At 45.4% G+C, this 22,305-nt stretch overlaps 2 protein-coding genes across 7 annotated transcripts in view; one reads left to right on the top strand and one right to left on the bottom strand.

Moving 5' to 3' along the window:
• Window positions 1–4,568: 4,568 nt before the first annotated feature.
• On the bottom strand, window positions 4,569–12,179 carry PAQR9 (progestin and adipoQ receptor family member 9). Its single transcript, XM_082288052.1, has one exon. It carries the CDS (start codon window positions 12,156–12,158, stop codon window positions 10,935–10,937), a length of 1,224 nt encoding a protein of 407 aa, XP_082144178.1. The 5' UTR covers window positions 12,159–12,179; the 3' UTR covers window positions 4,569–10,934.
• Window positions 12,180–14,093: 1,914 nt separating this feature from the next.
• U2SURP (U2 snRNP associated SURP domain containing) overlaps window positions 14,094–22,305 on the top strand; it is a 51,395-nt gene continuing 43,183 nt past the window's right edge. For 3 of the 6 annotated variants that reach the window (XM_082287750.1, XM_082287744.1, XM_082287745.1), the window contains exon 1: window positions 20,268–20,324. In XM_082287750.1, coding sequence (XP_082143876.1) covers window positions 20,280–20,324 — 45 coding nt within the window. In that variant the 5' untranslated portion in view covers window positions 20,268–20,279. Of the gene's footprint in view, window positions 16,447–18,064; window positions 19,614–20,267; window positions 20,325–22,305 lie in introns of those variants that run through there. The other 3 variants (XM_082287747.1, XM_082287746.1, XM_082287748.1) reach the window with 3 other exon arrangements.

Genomic DNA, 22,305 nt, shown 5'->3' on the forward strand with positions numbered 1-22,305 from the left:
GATACACCGTAAACATACATATTCATTAAAACGTGGTTCTTATTTAATACATAAACATTACTTTCCTAGAGCTAATTTGTATGTATCCACCTCCCACTGGAAGTCCTTTTATGGTCCTGGAGAGTAATAAAATGGATCTGGTGGTTGTATTCATTGAATGCTTTGATATTAAAGGTGACTTTTACTTGAACTTTTTCTTTGGGCATGTGCTGTTGCTTCTTTGTTACATGACTTGCACTGTAGTCCTTTTTACCTGTTTCTCCACTGGGTCCAGCCATGTTTACCCTCCTGGGTTCATATTTTTACATCCATTTATCTTTTTTTGCCGTTTAGTCTTTAAGCTCTATCCAGCAACTTCAAGGAAACTGAAAATTTCTCTTCTCTATATAATTTATCATTGATGGCTGAGTCAGAAAATGGAGGCTTGTTTTCCGAAAACTGAGTAAGACCAAATCTTGTCTAGGAAACTCCTTCTGGTTGACCTCAGTGTCCTTCACAGGTCTGCTGGGCACAGACTAATGTTGCAAAACTTTCTTCTGAACAGCAGGCCTGAATCTCTTTATTCTGAGGTTCACTTGGCACGGCAGGCAGGGGTGTCACTGCCTGGTTCTCAGGCTGCTTTGACTTGTGTGTGGGAGCAGCCCTGGTGGGATCATATGGCTGTGTGCCACGGACGGACTGGTGCAGCACAGAGATGTGCTGTGCCACACTGCATTCCTGCTGCATCCTCTGTGCCAGTACTGCACACAGGGATGTGATAAGGGAATAGGAGGGTAAAAGAGCTTTTTACAAGTCAGAATTATTCTGCAGCCTGTTTGAGCCTTCTGGGCAAAATGCCAAGGGAAGAGAATTGAGTCTGGTGCTTGTTTGTGAATTTAGCTCAGGAATCACTTGTGAAGGGAACCGCAGTACTGCTGACCTATTACAGTGCAGATGGGAAATTGTCACCTTAGAGACTTCATTTACCAGCCTGTTTGTTGCAGATTCTTTCATTCATGCGCTAGTGGGGAACTGAAATGGCTTTTGAAACAAAGGATGTTGAGTAGTAAGTTGGAAGTCACTCATGTCTGGGACATACCTGGCAGTGTTGCCCTGACACTGAAACTAGAAATCATGACAATTCCAGAGCCTGAAAATCATAATTATTTGTTAGCTGTATGTGCATATTTGGCTAATGAATAACATTCATTGGGGTTATTTAAAAGCAGCAATGAAGTGTGTTGGAGACTGCTAGGTGAACATCTAGTACTTTCCACAGAGGACTTGCACTCCAAGCCACAAGTGCTCTAAAGGGGAGAGGGCCAGATTCACTGTGGGTCTTCAGTAACTCTGCTTGGAGAAAGTCACTGTGACTTTCAGAAGAGAAAGCAGTGATTACTTCACTTGGTAGTATTTGTAAGTCCACCAGTTCATTTGCTTTGTGCAAACCCATGTAAGAGTCTGCCAGCAAAGCCAAAATCAATACATCTTTTAAACTCTGTGAGGTTAATTTTATCTTTTTTTTTTCTTTGATAAGGAAGACTTATAAAATGTCTTTTTGGTAACAGCTAGAGACCTCAACCAAAGTATGTAGGGCACCACCAACTTTTTTATAAATGTTGATGTCTGAACATATTTACCATGTATGTAATTCAGCCTTATGTCTGAATACAAGAATGTACTCACCACAGATTAACTGTAACGGAGGTATGTACTGTTTTCCATTAATTATATCAATTCACTGTATTCTTTGGAATAATGATCATCTCAGTAGAAGCAGATCTGAAGATACACTGGCTGTATATTCCCTCTGAGGTGATAGGGCTGCTGAGTGCTAAGCTAGCTGGGATTTTAAGTAAAATTCATTTAACAGCCTGAATATTGCATTTTGAGCAGGTTTGCCACTCATGTATACCCTCAGTTCTCTGTGTTTTACTGAACACAGTTAAGTCAAATTAATTTTTAATTGTCAAAAAAAATCTGAACTTTAAAATAAAGGAGATGGCATGCTTCTGTTGGGGCAGAATAGTTGTAGTTTGAAGGAATGTGCTCTACTGCTAGCTAGGGACAAAGGTACTCTTCATAAATACTTGGCTTCTCTATTTTGAGTCTCTATTATACAGAAATAAATACTCTTTTTAACAATGTTGGCTAGTGAATATATTTTTTAGTGCTCAGTGATTCTTGTTACTTACTGTTCCAAACTATCTCTTCAAGCTATGATTTTCTACTACGCTGCAAGAAACAATGTTTTGATATTGTAATTGGTACAAATGGAAAGTCTGCAGCTTTATTTCATGACTAAGTTCGTGCATTTCTAGCTATACATGTGTATTTTGCTCTTTGTTTTGATTAAAATCTCTCAGACAATGCCCTGAGACTGCTTTTGAGAGTAGTGCTATGGCTGAGGAGGGAAAGTGAGTCTTGGGTGTTGGAGAGTAGGACACTGCCTTAGGGCTGAATGGCAGCATCTGCTGTGCCAGACTCTTGCTGGCAGCGTTTCCCTGGCACTGTCTGCTCATTAGGGTTCTGCTTCTATAGCACACTTAAACACAAGGAAAAGTTCACCCCTGTCAATGAACAAAGATAAACATAATCCTATTAAAGTTAAGCATGTGCCTATGAGCTTCACTAAATTTTGGATAATCAGAGATGCTGCCTATGTGTACAAAGGTATCAGAGAAGCTGCCCCAGGGACCTGTTTACCTTTTGCTCATTATTTTTATTATTTCTGAGGGCTGCAGATACTGCTGCTTGTTATCCACCCCACTGACATTTCATAGTTGTCTTTCCAAGTGCTGCTAAAAAGAAAAGCTGAGATTTTGGAACACTAGTGAGTGCCAGTGATTGAATGCCATAGCCCCAGGACTGTGGATGTGGAGAGCCCAGCATATAAAGAGAGGAAAAAAAATTAAAGTTTTTTTTCTTGTGCATGTGGCATTGCCCAGTTTCTCAGGACAGCAGAGTGAGAGAAAACAGACATTTTCTAGCAAACAGAGGATAATAATGAAAAGTATGCTTAACACCAAAAATGAAGGAAAACTATATTTTCATGTTTCATCAGTCAGGAGGGACATGAAAGGATTAGATCTTGGAGGCAGGAGAGACTCAAATTAGAAAAGTCTATAAAATTGCTTACTCTCCAAAAAGATTGTGTGACATGGTTATTTTGCTTCAGTAAAGCATGCATCATGTACCCAAAGGCTGTGCTCCCTGGCAAGAGAAGTATTTCCAGCTCCCCACTAACAGAAGCATACTGCCACTCTTGATATCTGCCTTGTAGTAGAGGGTTTCTGATGCATCTGTAGCGTCTGCCCCAAAGGCTCTCATCACTGCAACCAAGATTTAGCCTTAGCATTAATACTGATTTGCTCTACATTTTGACCAGCTTTTAATTTTTAATGAGTTTCATCTCCACTTGCAGATCCTGCTAACCTTACATGATCCTATGATGAGAGAATAAAATCTGAAGGTAATTGTTGTGTGTCACATGTTCCTTTGCTCCTCCTCAAATACAGTCCTGACTTTTAGGGTCATTTGTCAGAGAAGTAATGTCATGGTAACAAAATGTAGATTGCCTTCAGATTTCCAGTAGATTATCAGAATAACTATGGATCCACCACAGCTGAAGGCTGAGGTACTGACCTCAATAAACTACCTGTCCCAGCAGCTGTAACTTTTGTTGCCTACCATTCTGCTCAGTGTTTTGCCATCTTCACTGGCTTCATCAGTTTTGTGAGGTTTTCCTCCAGCATGTTCACACCCAGCAGTCAGATCCAGAGCTTACTGATAACATTATGAAAACCCTTAGGTGTTAACAGGAGGATGCAGTCTGGTGAAGCATTTGTTTATTTGCAGGATGTAGTCCGTTGAAGCATCTGCTTGCAAGAGGGCAATGGATGTTTTTGCTGGAATCATCAAATCCTTGAAGTCATTACCACATTTCAAAGAGTATGTACAAAGTCTGCAAATAAGAATCTCAATAATTTTAGAACTTTTGAAGGAATTCTGCAGACATCAACTAGAAGATCCTACAGTTTTCCATTGTGTTCAGTCTTCTAACAGTTTCAGGGGGTACCCGCAATTATGTTGGGATACATCCTGTCCTGCTGAATTTTGACAGAAAAGGCTTAAGGCAGATACTTCATGTAATTGCAGTTCACTGAGTGCTTTTTGGTGCCTGACTTGAACTGAAAACAGTATTTTGCCATCCTACTCTGCCAAATGGGAAACTTTACTTGATGCCAAATAGACCTCTTCATTTTGCAGTCAGTATTTTGCTGTGATTCTTGACACTGCTATTGCTACTAATTTAATGATTTTTCAGTGAGCACGGTAGACTGAACACTAATCTTCTTATACATATTAATGATCTTAATGTAACAGGGAGGGCTATCATTAATTAGCATAGATATTGGAGAACTAAAGTGGCAAAGAATGCTATTTTATTACTTTAAACGATAAAAGACAGCAGAATGGCAATGATACTTTTGCTAGTATAGTGTTTTCAGAAATACCAACACCCCTGTACAAGAATTGAAAGTTCTTGTACTCGTGCTAACATCATCTATGTCTGAAGATAACTACATTCAACACATTTCTGGTCCTGCAGGTGTCACAGTAACTTACACTAAGAAATGAAAAAAACCTTCATAAATGCATTTCTGCAAAAATGAACTCAGAATCAACTTTATTTATAGATCACACCCTTTTTTTTTGCTAAAAATGCATAGTCATTACATACACAGTAGTCAGCATCCAAAAGTGTAAAAAGTAAATTTTCAAACCCTCCCAGCAGAACCACACAAAATTCACACTTTTTGTTCATTGCATGCACAGCCCCTTAAACGTGATACCTCCTACTAAAGCGTGCTTGAACCTCTAGCAGGCAGAATTGACTTGCTATAAACTGTTTCTCTGTACTACTAACCCCCAGCTACAACCACAAATCCTAAGGCATTCCCATGAAATAGTGAAGCCCTACTTCAGAATCCTCCATGTTCTGAGTATGGCTCAGGAAGCAATTGCCCTGAAAGCAGAAGTCTGCTGGTGGTGTTTCCTTACAGGCAACTTCAAGCAAAAGCCTGCTTCCTCTAGTCATTAATTTATTACTGAATTCAGTGGAATGAAGCAGCATCTCTCTAAGCAAGATGTGAAAATGATTTAACTTTATTCCACACCCAGCTCCAAGACACTAAATGTCTTGAATGGAGGTCTGTGTCTTTCAGTGCATGTGACCATCTTGCATCTCATCTGAGGAGAAGAGAGTAAAGTCTCAGCTGTAACTTGGGTGTGGGTTATAGAGCCCTGACTCAGAGGTGTCTAACAGAAGCTAGGAATATACTTGGATATTGAGAGAATTTCTAAACGTACAGGCTTTGACTAACAAACCACTCAAACCCTTTGATGTCTTCTTTTTTTTTTTTTCCCCTCGGCTACTGCTGCCAGTTAGAAATACTCTTGAAAACATGGTCCTCTTCTCAGTGGTGCTTTTTATATCAGCCCTTCCAGTTGATGGGCAAAGTGGGTTAGCAGGATGATTATTCAGGGCTCCTTGGCAGAGTACATATATGTGGTCAAAAGATCCAAGTTCAGATTTCACTCACTCATAGGATTAACTCAATGTTTTTGGTTTTGGGGAACAGAAGGGGAAAAGAGAAAGTTGTTTGGTCAATATAGTTTTATATTCTCAAATGATTACATATTTTTACTTAAAAGCTTCATTTATGTCAGGTCTTTTTACTCTGATAAGAAGCAGCTTGACATAGTTCAAAATTTCCAATGGCAACAGAGACATAATCATAGTCTTACAGACACTGATGGGAAATCCTGCTCCATTTTTTCATAGTAACTGGAATACAATCCATGGCTAAATGAACAAGGAGGCCCCATGTGAGTGTTAAAATGCTCCTCAATACAAGTTACCAGTGAGAATTTCTGAAGAAGAGTATGTAAGTCATGTATGTCTTCTCTTTACTCCTGACCTGTAAGCATTTAGTCAGCCTGTTTAATACTGCCTAGGTTTTAACTGCCCCCCACTTGAAGCCAGTGGAAATTTTGCCATCAGCTCCAAAAGACACAGGATATGAACATCCTAGGAGTATGGCAATGACAAGGGTTTGTCCCAAGAGTTCATGATCTGGAAACGTTCATGTTCCTCTCCCTGTGAGATGAGGAAAAATATAACATTCTCTCTACTGGAGTTCAGTAGTATTTCTTCTTAGCACCTGGGAGGGTCTTTGCATTTTTAAGTGCTTTACAAACATTTGCTAGTCTTCAGAGCAACCCTGCGAGGTAGGTAAGGTATATTCTCCCCATCTTACAGATGTGGAAACTGAGACACAAAGGGTCAAATTCAACCCTGGTACAATTCCAGTGTTTCACATGAATTAAAATTCATTCAAAATGGACACAGTTTAAACAGCTTGCCCTAGATTACAGAACAGATAGTGGCAAAGCAAGGATAAGAACCCAGGAGTGCCCGACTCCTCAGCTTGTTACTGGCCACTTGGTCATTTTTATTCTCATAAGCAATGAAAAACAGTTTAATCTGGGCAATTACTACAGGTATGACTTGCTTCTGTAAGGCATGTAGATGGTAATCAACTGAGTTTAGTGCAATAATGCTCTATGAATGTGCTGCCTCAGAGAGTTTACTTGAATATGAAGTAAAACTTTCATACTGCCATTTTCTGCAGGTGCACTGTTGACAAAAAGCTCACAAAGTAGCTGGATTCAGCAAATAAATAATAAGCATAACACTTGGACAACTAAGCAGAACTATAATTTTAGCAAAAAAAACCCTACATATTTCTACTTTTAACTGCTAAATTTCTACAAGTGCAGCATGCAGATGAAACCTTTCCCTTTGTTTCCAGACTGTAGATTCCAGTCCTGCTAATAAAGCTGCTCAGAGCTTCATGGATATACTGGATAGTGACATTCAAATGAATACACTGCAGAAGAAATACTGTATCACCACAGAAAACAGGGAAATGATTACAGATCAGGTTTATCAATCTTACACGAAGGTGAGCTTGAAGCTGACAGGCTACTCAGAAGTGCCCAGAAGCCAGGCTTACTGAATATATGCCAGCATGTAGACTGCAGTTCTAGGCACGTGCTGAATGCAAGGCGGGGTGTCTGTGCCATCAACACTCTGGGAAGTGGCCCCAGCAACAGTCACTTCACATCAGCACAGGTGTGTCAGTCTGGGGGGCAGTGCTGGCCAAACACAGAAAGATACCCAGGCATTTATTTCCAGGCCACCCCCCTATGCTCCAGTCCCCACCTTGGCTCCCATCCCCATACAGATTCTACTGCAAAAGGCCTGAAAAGCCTTTTTGGTTTTAAACATGAGCTGTGGAGTCCACAGTGTAGACCTTATGGCAGGTTATAAAAGCATTATGACAGGTACTTCTGCAAAAAAGTTAGTTTTCTAGGATTTCTTATGCATCTAGTCTGCAGGTTAGACCTCCTGTCTGAGCTCTGGACATGCTTACACATGTTCTTCAGTCATGTGCTTTCACACCAGAAAGTTATCCTGCACCCTTACAAGTCACACAAATTCTGACTCACTTCTATGTGAGCAAATTCAAGCACTATAATTATAGATATCTTGTTCCAATTTTAATCTTTTTATCTCAGATTTGTTCTGTCCATCAGACACAGCAAATGGAACAATTATCTACATACATGTCCTTCACTGAATAAACAGACACTCAGGTAACATTTCCCTAGATAGTCTCCATACTTACAGTACCTTTTTAATTTGTAACCACATTTTTTTAAACAAAAACCAGACAAACAAAAACCCATTAATTAGAACTCTTAAATTCTAATCACATCTCCTTGTAGCCATTCAATTTGGATTCAGCAGCCTGCTTACAGTGGCTCAGAGAGCAGTGCTTGCAACCAGCTTTTACAAATAATTCCATGAGCTGCTCAGGCCCATACACGTGCCTCAACAATCTGCCAACAGAAACTTCTGAATGAAGCAATATTCTTAATATCAGAGCCAGGTACCGAATCTCCAGTGTGACTGGGGCTCACAGGCAACTCTTGTAACAGCAGCAAGATTCCAGTAAAATTGCAGCTGGTTGCAATCCAAACTTTATACTGTTATCTGTCGTTGAGATATATATAGATGACCCTGTGTGGCCTAACTCCAAATATCAAATGTATTTTTACAAGTTAGCAACAGCCATTTTTGACATTGCCTCTTGAGATGTCCTCTACACTGTGACTGACAAGCACAAACATAATTCATTATACAGTATGCTCTGAAAGCCTGGTCTTTTACATTTGGCTTTTACTGTTGCTTGTTTCTGAGCTGTCTTCTAGTGCTGAGGTTTGCTGTCCCTGGCCTCTCTGATTTATTTCTTAGTTTTTAATTGCTGGTTGGATGTGCTAGTGGCATCTCCCAGGCAAACCCTTTCTACATAATTAGTTTTGAAACTTGGATGAGTCATTGGGCCCTAACTACTATACCTCTATTATTTTAACTTGAATACAGCCCATCTCAAAGATTTTTGGCCTCTTTTTGCAGTTGTGGAAATTCATAGGATGTTGCAGGTCTTGATCCACTGGCTTTCTATTCTGAGTTTTCAGGGTTTTCACAACATTAAAGCACATTTCAAAGAATAACAGTATTGTGAACCAGCCTCCTCGCCCAGTGGTCCAGATCATTTTCTGCTTTGTTGGCAGCTGAAGAAAGCAATGCTATGCTTATGACAAAAGTTAATGAAAATACATAAAATTTAAAATACTTCAGGTGGTTTCCATTTTCTTTTAATGCAGGTTGGCAAATGAAAACTGAACACAGCCACCCATAAAGGGCCATGCAGTTTTTTATGGCTCAACAATGATAACTCAAGAGGCCACAGTTTGGGAACTGCTATTCCAGATAATTCTAGTCAATCTCCTTGAAAGACCACATCTGACCCTTCCAGAAATGACAAAACAGCAGAATTGTGGCTGGCAAAGAGTACATATTTTTGTTAGGCCATTTTCATTGTTGACTGAGAATCTAAAAGATTCAAACCATTATACTTAAAATGGGTTGAGATAAAAGATAAAATTAAGTGAGTGTAAATTTCTTTTAGCTTATGCACTTCCACTGAGAAATTTTCACAAAGCTGGTACATTGGTACAGAGTATATCAGTTATTGGTTTCTGTGATGATGCTGACCTATGTTAAGGATTTGACTTCATAATCCCTAGCTACAGTCCTTCCTATATTCCTATTTTAAACAAAGGGGACTTTGTCTTACAGAAGACTAGGACTGGACTCAAATGCCATGTCCACGAAAATGGGAAAGACCAAAGCAGAAATACACTTCAACAATAGGAGCTGAGTAAAACAGCTTCTACACTATTGTGCAGTCTGACTCAAGGGTTTCCTAAGGAAGTACCACCCTTCTTTAGACAATGGTTTACACAAGTAGTTTCTCACCTGAACTTCAATTTGTAAGCCCCTTGTGTAGTATTATTGCACTTGTTCTGTCAGTCAAAATCAAAATGCATCTGCTTAAAATCTGCACATGGTTTACAAAAATGTATCTAGAGAGTGAATTCAATCTATACTTAGCTCTTTGTCATGTGACAAGGGTAATACCTGGGTTGCTCTGAAAAGATACTGCTTTGGAAAATACCTCCTAATTCTTGTCTTTGAACTCCCCTAGAGCTTCTGAAAGGGGACTTCAACACAGCCAGCTGCAGCCACAACTAATCAGAATAGGAAAAAGTGGGGAATGATGAAAAAGTGCCACATCCAGTACTGGTAGAGACAGATTTTAGGTCCTGAACTCAGATTCAGCAGTACCTTATTCTGCAACTAATTTTAGGATGGTAAATCTGACAGTGGTCTAATTAAAGAGCAGTAGAAACTAGTTCCATGCAGTTCTTGAAAAGATCCAGAATGAGATCTCATGCATCAGTTACTCTCTTTACATCCACAGAACTCCCACCGAGCTTGGCAGGGATTTATAGAAAGTCTGGCATCTGACTTTGACTCTAGAGGACTGATTTGGGGGTGATTTACCCGGGAAGATAAAGGGGCCCCTTAGCACAACAGATGTTCCTGACGTGCTGAGGGAAGAGCCATTCCATTATGCAGTGTCCTTCCTATTCCCCCTCCCCCATTCCAAACTAGTTTGACCCCTTTCTGGTTCAGTTATTTTACATATCCTATTTTATTTTAGTATCCGAGTGGCTACACCAACCACTCACTGTCTGTCTAATTAAAGTCTCTCCATCAACTGCTAATTGTGTCGTAATTCACAGCTGTTTTTCCTCTCGCTCTTAAATCTATTGTTCCCTGGCTGAAAAGGCTGCAAGACCTTAGAAACTATAGATAGCTATCGATTTGTTTGCATTTAAAATCCAGTATGTGGCTGCAAAGGCCTGTTACAATATCAGAGAGGAAGATAAGTGTCAGTGCATAATCTGCTAGGAAATTTCACATAGGAGTTGATTAAAATCTATGAGTAATCATTGCACAAATGTCTTCAGGTGTATACATATATACACATATATGTAGCTAATAAATGTATAGCTATATATATATATATATGTATATACAGAGCTAGATTAAACCTAATTGTTATGAAATAAGTAAGTGGCATTCACCATTCATGCATTCTTCCTAGTAGCAGAGCTAAATTATTTCAGCTTATACTCTAAGCAGCAACATACCAGTAAGCATTTGCTTGCTTCCCCTGGTAACCTAGTAGTTTAAAGAGCACGAGCAGTTCTGCCATGGTAATTTTCTCCAGCAAACCTCCATGAAAGGGACCTGGCTCTTCCACAGGTGTGTTTTCCCCAGGTTTCACAGCTTCTCCAGGACATGGTGGGTCTGGTCTGAGGGTCACCAGTCTGAAGGTCATCGGGCCCAAGGGTCTCCAGACCAAGGGTCACTGGCATGGTGCTCGCTGTCTCGAGAGTCATCGGCCTGGTCAGTCCTGCTTACAGAGGTCTGCTACGTTGAGGAACCTCCTGACGACCACAGCAAGGCAAACGGTCAGGAGCAGCATATAGCCCACGGTGCCTAGGTAGGTGGGGACAGCCAGGGGTGCCTTGAGGAACTCAGCCAGCCCGTCCTCCACGTAGTGTACCTGGTCATAGATGCTGAGGAAGGTGAAGATGTGGAAAAGCTGGTGGCTGTGCCCCACGATGTCGAAGAGCCCCGGCTGGATCCGCTCGGGGATTTTGCTGACGTTGAAGAAGGCAGCCACCAGCAGCCAGAAGTAGCGGCGGTAGAAGTAGACGAAGAGCGTGGGGTTGCGTGCGCGGAGGTCGAAGAGGAGGCTCTCCAGCATGATGGGGCAGGCCATGCTGAGCGGCATGGCGAACACGAAGGTGCGCACGGCGAAGGGGTAGGCGCAGCACGCGGCGCGGCTGCGGCAACAGGCGGCCGTGCAGCCCACGGCCAGCGCCAGCGCCACGGGCAGCACGAGCACGCGGTAGGCCGCGATGGGCAGGCTGCAGTCCAGCTGCCAGCCCAGCCGCTGCTGCACGTAGCGGCTCATGGCGCCGGCGTCCAGCAGGCTCAGCCCTGGCAGCAAGTAGTAGGAGTAGGCCACGGTGCTGGCGAAGCCATAGTAGCTGATGGAGGCGTAGTCCAGGTAGAAGAAGGTGGCACGGAGGCGCGGGGAGAGGCAGCTGAAGAGATGGGCCGTGCAGCTCATGGCGAAGGTGAGCAGCACCCCCGAGGCGTAGCACCAGAGGGGCAGCAGCGCCGGGTGGTGGAAGGGCAGGTCCCCGGCGCCTCGCAGCAGCAGCAGCCGTCCGAAGCGGCTGAGGAAGAGCAGCAGTGGGATGAAGTGGGTCCAGAAGTTGAGGGTCTCGTTGGTGGGCTGCAGCACCGAGGCCAAGCACTCCTGCGCCGAGCAGTGCAGCCGCCGGTAGCCCGAGAGGATGAAGCACTCCACGAAGTCCTCGGGCACCTCGTCCCACCGCAGCAGGGCGGTAGGGCGAGGCGGTGGTGGCGGCGGCGGCGCCGCCTCCTCCTTGTCCCCCTCGCCCGCCCGCATGCTGCTGCTGCCCCGGCCGGCCCCGGGCCCGCCGCCTCGCCGCCGACCGGGCGAGGCAGAGCCGCTGCACCCGCAGCCGCCGGCGGAGGATCCGCGGTAGCTCTGCGCCTCTCCGCCTCCGCCGCCGCCCCCGGCAGCATCACTCATTGCAGCAGGGGCAGTGGCGGCACTGCCGCGGCTCCTCCCGCCCCGCCACCCGGCATCGCGGTAACTGGAAACCGGTGCATCCAGCGCTCCCGAGGAGCGGGAAGAGACGCCCCGGGTCGGGTTTCCCGGGGTGGGAGGCGCTGGCCACCCGAGCCGCCGTTAATGATTGATGCGGCCGCAGCGGGGGGGCGGGCTCGTGAGAGCCCCCGCAGCGAGGCGTGCGGCCGGGCCGGACCCGCGGAACCCTTTCCCGGGCGCAGGGTCAGCTGGCACTGGCATCGCTCGGTGCGGGGCCCTGCTCGCGGGGGCGTTCTGGTGTAAAAAGCACAAAGGGGGCACCGGAGCGCCCGCCCAGCCCCGAGCGCGGCTGTGTCCTCCCGTACGGCAGGAGCCGGGCGGGAGCCCCGGGAAAAGGGAGATGACCCCGCGGGGCTGGGGGATCCCCGGCGGCGGGACAGACCAGGGAACTACCCCGAGGCAGGGGACAAGGGTAGCAGGTGGGTGGCTGTCTGTCGTGTGTGCTTCGGTAAGGCCGTTGAGACCTGATTTCTTTGGTGACACTTTCTCATGCAGTGAATACAAACGTTATTTTAGGCTAAACGTTCCCGGCCAGGCTGCACGGGGTGAGCGTCCCTGACACACACGGCACCCACCTTATCTGCGCGCTCCGAGCGGGGCGGCGAGGAGGGAGACTCGGGAGTGGGCTGGCAGGTGCTGCTGTGTGTTGATCCTTACACAAATCCTACACTTACTGTCGTTGCGGTTATGCAAGCACCACAGTTACATAATCAGAATATAAAAATACGGGGGAAAGCGCTGTACGGGTGTTACTGTTCCTTAAGGCGTCTGAAGGAACTAGAAGGTAAGTCACTAATGCAGGTGCAAGTAGGAACTAGAGTAAGGGATTGCTCTTTGCTGCTTCGATGTGTTTTCTTTCTGTTTGTTTTCAGATGGTCTTAAACATCGAATAACTCTCGGTTTCCAAAAGTACGTTTTATATGGTGATATTCAGAGATACACACGTGGTCAAATGGTATAAACTGAGGTCAAGTGTAATTAGGACATCCTGGCCTAATTACAAATCTTCTATTTGATAGTGAATCATGACTATGTGAAAAATCTTCTGAAAAAGGAGGCAATCAAAAATAAGTTTTTTTAAGTTAGCAGAAAAAAGTCTCAAAAGTGTGTTGCTGAAAGTGATTTTCAATGCATTTTTCATTCAAAAGTAGGGCAGACTGGTGACACTGCTTATAATCTTCATAAAAATTACACAGGAGACCTGCTAAGAAAATAAATATAACTGAACAGTGCAGAACATGAAAAGCCAACATGAGGAGCAAAATATTGAACAAAAGGCATTTTTCAGGTAGCAGGCCCAATATGCTCTGATATCCATGTGTTTTAGAGGGGGTGCCTGCTGGAGTGCAGGGACACATCAAGCGGACACGCCTTGGGGAGTGCTCTGCCTGCAGTGAGCCTCAGGAGTGAGTAGGGGCCCTGCTCCCCATGGGCTCTGCAGCATGGGATTTAGGGAGAGGAAAAGCTCTTGGGGATCACTGGAAGCTGCTCAGTCTCTGGTGGAGGTCAGGCTTCTCATGGTGCTGCTCTCAGGTGCTGCTCATGAGGCCACTCAGAGGAAGAGACAGGCCAGATGCTGGACTGTTTGCTGCATCCCTGGAGATGCAAACGGTGGGGAGGGAGTTTCTTAGCTAGAGAATACCTGCCCCTGCCCTGCTCCCACCACACCACACACGCAGGCACTCCAGTAGGGCTCTGGTGAACCTGTCTCCCAGTCCCTAAGTGGCACTGCCATTTGTGGTGGCATGCCCTATGGTAGAGGGCCAAAGTGACCATGATCTTCAGTCTCTCTCATCTGTGTTAGATAAGAAGGGGTGGTTGACTGAGAGCAATCAGGTTTTAGACCTGGGCTAAAGAGGCTGTTGGAAAGCCACCAGCAGCTGTTGCAACAGATGGTGTTTAGAGAACAACAGCATCCACTCCTGGCTGGGAATTGCTGGCCTTGCAGCAGCAGCAGGGCTCATTTGACACATTCTGACTTTCCTGAAGTCTCCTGACGTTCAGAGATGTGGAAGGCTTTCAGCCCTCTTGCCTCAGGGAGTTCTGGGGTATGGCCTGCCTTCCTGGGAGAGACACCCACTGGGTTTATGGCCCACTGTGGCAGCCCAGGCTGGGAGGAGCAGGCAGGGTTTGCTTGTGGTTCAAGATGGACAGTTCTGGTGGGCACTGGACTGTCTGGGTGTTAGTGGAGGCACACATTAATGCTTTAGCAGCTACATTTATGGAACTCATTGCTAATGATCTGAGTATTTTGCTTTTTTCCAAGGCAGACTCTTCTCAGGGAGAATGATCTCCGAGGACAGCCCAGGCTTTCACAAAGGCTACTGCATACATATTACATTGAGTTAAGTATTCTCCTCCCAAGCCAGCTGTGGGATAGTGTGCAGGGAACCTTACAATTTGAAGCACTTACAACCTCAAAATAGCCTCTTATTCATATCTAGTCCATCAAGGTTAGTATTACATGACTATTATGTGGTAAGCCAGGGAGAATCAGGACATCTGGAGGTCACAGAGAGGAGTCCACGTAATGTAGTGCATGAAGAAGCCTCTGCATTTCTCTAACCAAAGTTTATATTTAGAAGGGCATGGTCAGCATATACCAGGGTTTCTCTTAGTGTGTGTAGAATTTTCTGCAGGCTTTCTCTCCAAATAACCTTTTAGAAGACTGTTAAAACACTGATGAAGGTACTGCCTAATGAGGTAAGTAATGGAAGATAATGTTAATCAGTGCTGGATGAAGACCCAAAGGAAAAGATGTGATGAAATACCAAATGTGAATTTGTTTCTACATTATACTTCTGTTTCATTCTACACTGAAGTCCTTTCTGAGGTGTTATTTTGTCTGGAATATCAAAAGCCGTAAAAAATATTCTAAATGACTTTAACCCTACCGAGTAAAATTATGCCTTTTGGTTAGGGGGGAAAAAAAAAGCTAAATGCATGCTTTGCTTTCAAACATACTCAGCACACTGGGGAAGAGGTTGTACTTGGCCCTCCTATTATATATAGCTGTTTCATATAAGTAAAAAAACTAACTTAAAAAACTTTAAAAAGAGAGGAAGTCCTAATGGGAATAAGCAGTGGTGGTGTTTGGAAGATTTAAGATACTTTTGAAGATAAACCTTTAGCCTCACCCAATTCAACTCACTCACACTGGCAAATACCAGCCTTACGAGCTCTTGCTTGACATAATCCTCTACCATACAACTCTGCCTGTATAATTTCTTTTTTCTTTTTAAATCTTCACTTCTAAAACAGATTTTGATTATTTCTTTCTCAGTAAGAAGTTTTATCTAAGTAAAAACACTTACTTTCCTCTGGATTTTTCTCCTTCACTGAAATCTTTGTAGTAAATCCGACTCTGTTGTGACATCTTCCATCGAATGTCACTGGACAAGAGAGAGGATACAATTTGGCTCCATTTAAGAAGAGTAACTACTAAAGAAAGAGAAGCTTTAGCCTCATCTGACTTTGTTTGCTGTACCTCATGGTTGCAGTTTCTCTGGGAGAACATCTGAACTGCAGTGATTACAATACTTTGTAATAATTGAGTAGGCACAGTACTTTGATCTAATACTGAAGAGATTAACCTGTCTTTGGAGAATCCACACCACCATCTTTTTAAAACTGGATAAACAGGAATCCTTGGGTCACTTTCTCCTTCTTGAGTAACTAATTAGGGTCACTTACACTTTATAAACCTAATTCCTTAATGGATAAAGAAAAGGGGAAGTGATACCTATATTTTAAAGCCTCACCTGGAGGAGAGAAAAGGTAGATGTTGTTAAAGGGAATAACAGTAACCAACACCATCATGGTTGCATGTTCATTTTAATGTCTCGGTGACCAGGAGCTTCTAATTTTCTGCCCTCTTTACCTTGAAGTTGAATATCTTCAGGTTTGTACCCTTTATGCTTTAAAAACCAGCAATAAAACCCATCTGAAAAGAACCTAAACACAACAAACTGGGAAAAATACTTCACATTTTGAGAAAATTTCTCTGAAAGTTTGGCTGTTGTCTTTTTAAAGTTCCTGGTTTTGAAAGATTTGAGGTAAAACTTGTCTTTTTATTGACAGCAGCAAATCTGAATATAAGTATTGCAGTGAAATTAGTTTCACCATGATGAAGAATAACATATTGGATGGATGCCTATTTCATGTTTTCCATGGTCAAAATCCACCACTGTCCCAGTTCCAGGGGCTCATGGTAAGAGCAAAGTACAACTTATCCTTTGCAAGGGTTGCAGGACTGAACCCTCCCTTACAAAGTGCATGACTAAGAAATTGTTTTGTTTGTATGTGCTGAGTGGGAGTGTTTTGCAGAGCACAAATTGCTACTTGCTGTTACTAACCTGACAGGAGGGACTCTGAGGATGGCAAAGGAATGACTGGCATTGCACTCATCTTGGACTTCCATGCTTTCAAACAGCTGATAGATGTGCACATCTGGATTCCAGTCACATAAGCTAATTCTCTCTGACAAGAAGCTGCAGGAGAACTTTTGGAATTAAGCCTTCATTTGATACTTGCACTAATGCCTGGAAACTACACTGCAAATTACTGACCCTTCTCGGCCACACAGTGCAAGTCAGGTGTTGCCCCTGTGACTGGTTTGTATAATGTGCCTCACTGCTTGAGGAATCCCAGGGGGAGAAAAAACCCAGGTTCCCTGGTAAGACGTGTCCCAGGAGAGCAGTGGGGTCCTGGAAGGGAAAGCAGCTGCTGAATGGCAGAACAGGACTCACAAGTGAGGGAAGGTAAAGCACCGGCACTGAGAGATGGAGTAACACAGAAATGGCTCCTGCCAGGAGACAGACAGCAGACGGAGCACTGGCAGCAAGTCCAGACTGCTGGGAACCTGAGAGCCAAATTTCCCTCTCCCAGACAGCCCCTCTGGCTCTTTTCCGTTATTCTGGTGGCCCCTGCTAAAGCATCTCAATGCTCTCTGTGCTCCAGCTGTGCGTGCTACGCACCTCTCCTCTCGGCTCGGCGCTGCGCCTCCAGAGCTCCCTAGCAACCCGCGAGTGCACGGGGGAGCTGCAGCTGCCTATTTTGAGAATCCTAGCTGGCGGTTTTCAGTGTCAGGAATCGGAAGAGATGGAGGGTGGAATAAGGGAAGAAGCTGTAAGACTACCCTGAAGGACTGGGGAACACACAAACAGCCGGTGGCTTTAGTGATCCATGAGCCACTTTGTGAAACTAACAGGAAAGTATGAAACTACTGACTTACAAACCTGTACACCCAGCAGCTACACTTCTGTCCTACTCATAATCTGCCTGCCCCATGTCCTCAAACATGCTTCCTTTGCCACAGTGTAGGAAACTTCCACAGCACCCTAAATCCTCCCTCTCCCATTCCCTCACACCCACCTTTGCAAAAGAATTGCAGCAGTTCTGTGCCCTGGCCTGGAGTGAGAGCAGTAGAGATCTTTTGTTTGAAAGTTGGGAAAAAAACAGCCAGAAAGAAAAGTGTAACACACTGCAGCATGTGGTTTACTTAATGTAGCTTAGTGTTAATTATTTATGATAATTCATGATTTTCCCAAGTATATTGCCTAATGATACTTGTCATTGTAACAACAGTTAATAAACAATCCCCAGGTCTGCAGGCAACCAGACCAACTGCATTATAATGAAAAATGTCTACAATTTACTTTTAAATATTATTATCAGTAGCCTACACTTTCCAGCATTAATTCTCCTTGGATTTCTGCATGTCACTGCTTCCTTTCCTTCCTGCTCTCCTTCCTGTCCTTGCTCTCCCATTAAGCCCAAAACAGTGACATGTGTTCTCATTCACTAACTGTACACGAGTGCTACTGTACTATTGGAATGTGTTATAAATAGCACAGATTGAGGAGTACAGTTCATTCTGAAAAACTATCTTTAGAGATGACCTTTGCAACTCTATCTATATCTTTCCTGTTTTTCACAGCATGTTCTGGATTGTGATGCTCTTCATTTGGTGCAGTTTATTAATTACAAAAGAGCTTAGAGGCTAAGCAGTAAACAGAGGATTTGAACAATGAGGTGGATAATTAAAAAGGATTAATGAGGTGGATAAAATAAAGGGATTGAGGCCAAATGGAGCACAAATTTTCTGAACATTATTGGCCCCAAAACTCTATCATCCAAGGGCATGTTCCTCTTTCCAGCTAGATGTCTGTTTTTTATCCAGAAGTGTCAGTCATTCTTTCATGACAGGTTTGTTAATACAGTCCCAGGAGAGTTGAGCATCATCTAGTGTCTCCTCCTGTGGCCCTAAATGCCTCTTCTAGCCAGTACAAGTTCCCCAGCCGGTTTGCTTTTGACTCATTGCTGCACTCGTTTGCACTACTATGTTAAAATCCACCCCAAAAGCAGGTCACAGATGATACTTACCCTATGTCTCTGCAAGCTAGTGAAATGGTTCTCAAGTAAACAGGGAGAAAGATGGGGAAGAGAAGGGCTTGGCTTGGATTCTGAAGCAGTAAATCCTGCTTAATCCATCCCTAAAGCTGCTTGGCCAAAGCCACCCCTTCATGTGGAAGGGTTCCTCTGTGGGAAACTTTGGGGCTCAAAATATCCTAAAAAGACTGGTAGAATTGTGCCTGTCAATGCGTTTTTTCAAGGGTTTTCTTTCCCCCTCCTTTCTTCCAAGCCTCAGTGATTCCGCCTCAAATTTGTCCAAGGGAGCCGTGCAGGCTCCTCCAGGGTGGAGGTGCGACCCAGCACCGTGCCAGCCGTGGGAACAGCACGCGCTTATCGCCGTCATTGCTGAGGTGTGTTAGATACACGTCCACTCTCTCTGGAGCCTCAGCTGCCACTCCGTTACCAGAGTATTCCACGTTATTTTGCGGAGGGCGGCAGGAGGGTCCAACTGCCGGAGAAACGCGAGTTGCCGCGTGGCCCGTCTCCCCGCCTCGCCTTTGCCGCAGCAGCACCGCCTGGGGATCGTAATTTTGTATTTTGCCATTTTTCGTGTAATTTCGGGTGGAGTCGCGTTACGTGGCACGGGCCGCCTCAGGCGGGTACGCGCCGCGGGCCGTGCCTGCCCCCTGTCGGCGCCTGCGCGTCTCCCCGGGCTGCTGCGCAGCTGAAGGGATAGGAAATCCTGGTAGCTCTTCCTTTTGCCCGCCCTGCTGTTCTTGCACATTGAGCAGCGTCCTCCGCCTTTGAGGGAGATTTCCCGGCCGTTCTCCAGCCCGCCGTGGGCGCTCGCTCCCGTGCCGCTGTGCCGTCCCCGGCCTGACCGCCAGCTCGGTGCTGGTGACACGCGGTGACAGCTGCCATGGAAGCGCTCGCAGCTGAGCCCTCACCCTGACACAGCTGCGGGCAGAGCAGCAGCTCTCGCCAGACCATGTCCCTGCACAGCTGGACGCACATCTGCAGCCGGTGAGAGTTTTGCCCTCCTCTATAAACTTTCAGCACTCTGTAGTTGCCCCTGCCCTTCTCAGCCTCTCCTTTTGCTTTTTTATTTTTTTTTTCCCCCCTCTTCTGGAACCTTCATTCTCCGCTGCCCCAAGTGGTTGTTAGCACAGGCCCTGCTCCCTCCTGCCGCTCACAGGGCAGTGGGAGTCGGCAGGTGGTGGATTAAAGTTTTTATTAATTTCTGTGTATCTTCGTGTCTTTTCCTTAAGTATTGTCTCAGCCCCTGCATATTCCACTCTGAAAATACATGAAAGCATGGGAATGCAAGACTCATGATAAATGTGACCGCTGGTTGTAATCCCCAGTTAAACAGTGTTCAGTAAATTTGCAGTTGTAGTGTGATATCAAACCCAGTAACGGAGGATTTGCTGTGCTAGCCTCGTCACTATTTATTCAAGGACTTTGCTCACTTAGATGTAAGGTTTCACGTTGTTCCAAACGGTATCCTTTCCATTTCACATTGTTACATGTCCAGGGCAAGCGCTGCCTCCGGATGGTGCGGCCCTGCCGCGCCGGGGGGGGTGGGGGCCATCGGCGGCTCGGCTATCGGCTTCGCGCCCTCCGCTCGCGGGCTCGGTGGGATCGGCGCTCGCTTGGCCGCCGCCGGGGCTGGGCGAAGGGAGAGGCAAGATGGCGGACAAAGCGCCCGGCGGCTCGCAGAAACCCGCCGGGAAGGTGAGGCCGCTCCGCCCTGGGGCACGGTCCGCGGATCGCTCCGTTCGGCTCGAGAAGCGTGGCCAGTGGCCCACTCCATTCCGCTCGGGGACCACGGCCTGCGGCCCCCTGCCGCGGCGGCGGGGCCCGGTAGCGGCGGGGCGGCGAGGCGCGGGCGGCGCGGCCTGCTCCTGCTCTGAGCCCGGGGTGACCGCGGGCCCCGGGACGGGGTGGGAGGCGGGAAGGGGGCTCGGAGTCCCGCGCCTGTTGCGGGGCACCTCGCTCCCCGAGACCGCCCCGGGCACGTCTCTGTTCCCGTGGTGTCCCCGTGCCCCGGTGGAGGAAGGCGCGGGGCCTGGCGGAGGCGCTGTGCCGGCCCGCGAGTCCCTGGGTTGGGGTGCTAGCCCTGGGCTGTTCCGTAATGACCGAGCCCCAGCCGTGTCCACCGACGGGTTCCATTTCACTGCTCTCTCCCCACCACCCCCGGCTCCCCGGTGGGCTGAAGCCCGCGCAGGGTTAGTTTCCAACTTGCGAGTGCGAAGGAAAACGGCGAATTGAGATGGCGTGGGTTCTTTTGAATTGCGATGAAGTTACAGGTTTCGTAGAATTGCCGTGGCGTTCCCCGCGCTTTTCACTGTGCCCGCTCTACTTCCTGTAGCTCTTGCTGGGCGGATTTCCAGCCCAGGAGCACAGGTAGTGCAGCAGTTCTGGCAGACTTGGCCCAGACCTGTGCTCTGAAACCAGCGGGTGATCACAGCCCAGAGCTGCCTGCGCTCGCAGCATCCCTCCTGCTGGGAGGGTAGAAGGCAAGATATTTTGGGGATGCACTGGCAGCCGATGGTTTGAGGATTACTCCCTTTCATTCACTTTCGTTTCGGGTTTTAGGTCAGAACTATATAAATCCTCCAGGTTTTGGTGTGAGAGTGTGTAAATCATTCAAGGTGGAAGCCGTGTTTCGGCTCAGGAACTTCCAGTACTATAAATGAGTAATTTTTGCCCATCTTTTTATTAAGCAAAACCAGGATTATTTAAAATATTTTAAATTTTATTTTGCTGCTAAGAAACTGTAGTTATCAATGTAGTTGGTAATGAAATGTAGTTACTTAAAGTCTTTGCATGTTTACTCAGTTGTTATTAGAGTAGGAGAGTTTTATTTTTGTTTCCCTTTTATGATCTGTTCCAAATATTGCCAAGAAAAGTTTTTTTTATCTTGCTTTTGGCTTGGAATGGCAAATAAGAGCTGAACATAAAACCTGAGTAGTAAAATAGGTCTTAATTTGTGGGCAGTGCCTTTCAGGGAATAAGACATTTTGGGATTGCAAATACAATTAGAAATAGAATAATTAATTATTGATTAATGCAGCTGATAACATGGTTCAGAAAACCAACCCAGATTTGATTCCTTGCTTTTCACAGTTTCATTATAGACTATTTTTGTTTTGTAATTTACTGTTTCTGTACTGATGATACTCTTTTTTTTAATATACAGTAATAATTAATTTATGGGAATTGTTTTCTGTCCTGGATGTCAGTTCTGCAGAAGTATGTGCAGATACTTAACTCTTCACACTCCCTCATCCATCCTATGGAAATCAGTAGGACAGCTAGGGAATGTAAAGTCAGATGTGTGTTTATCTGTGAGGGCCTGTTAAGAAGGTCCTGTACCTGCGTTGCCACCACCTTGCACCTGTACCACCTTGCACTTCCTCTTCATCCCTTAGTTTCCCACTCCTCCAGACATCCATGCTGTGTTCCACCACTATTTTTCCCATGCTTTACATTCTAGATCTTGCTTGTTTCTTCTTGTCAATATTATTTTATGTGCCAGAGAAAGTGGGATAGTACATACTTGGATCCATGAGAATGTTTCTGTTGAAAAGTGAAATAAAATAAGGCATGCCTATCTCTTGGGATTTATTTCCAAAAAAGTAAATCTTGGGAAATCTTGGGGGGCTGAACAGTGTATGGTACCTTTGGTACCTTTTGTTTTGTTATTCTATGA

Source organism: Coloeus monedula (genome assembly GCF_965178545.1).
Source record: "Coloeus monedula genome assembly, chromosome: 10".
NCBI classification, from domain to species: Eukaryota; Metazoa; Chordata; class Aves; order Passeriformes; family Corvidae; genus Coloeus; species Coloeus monedula.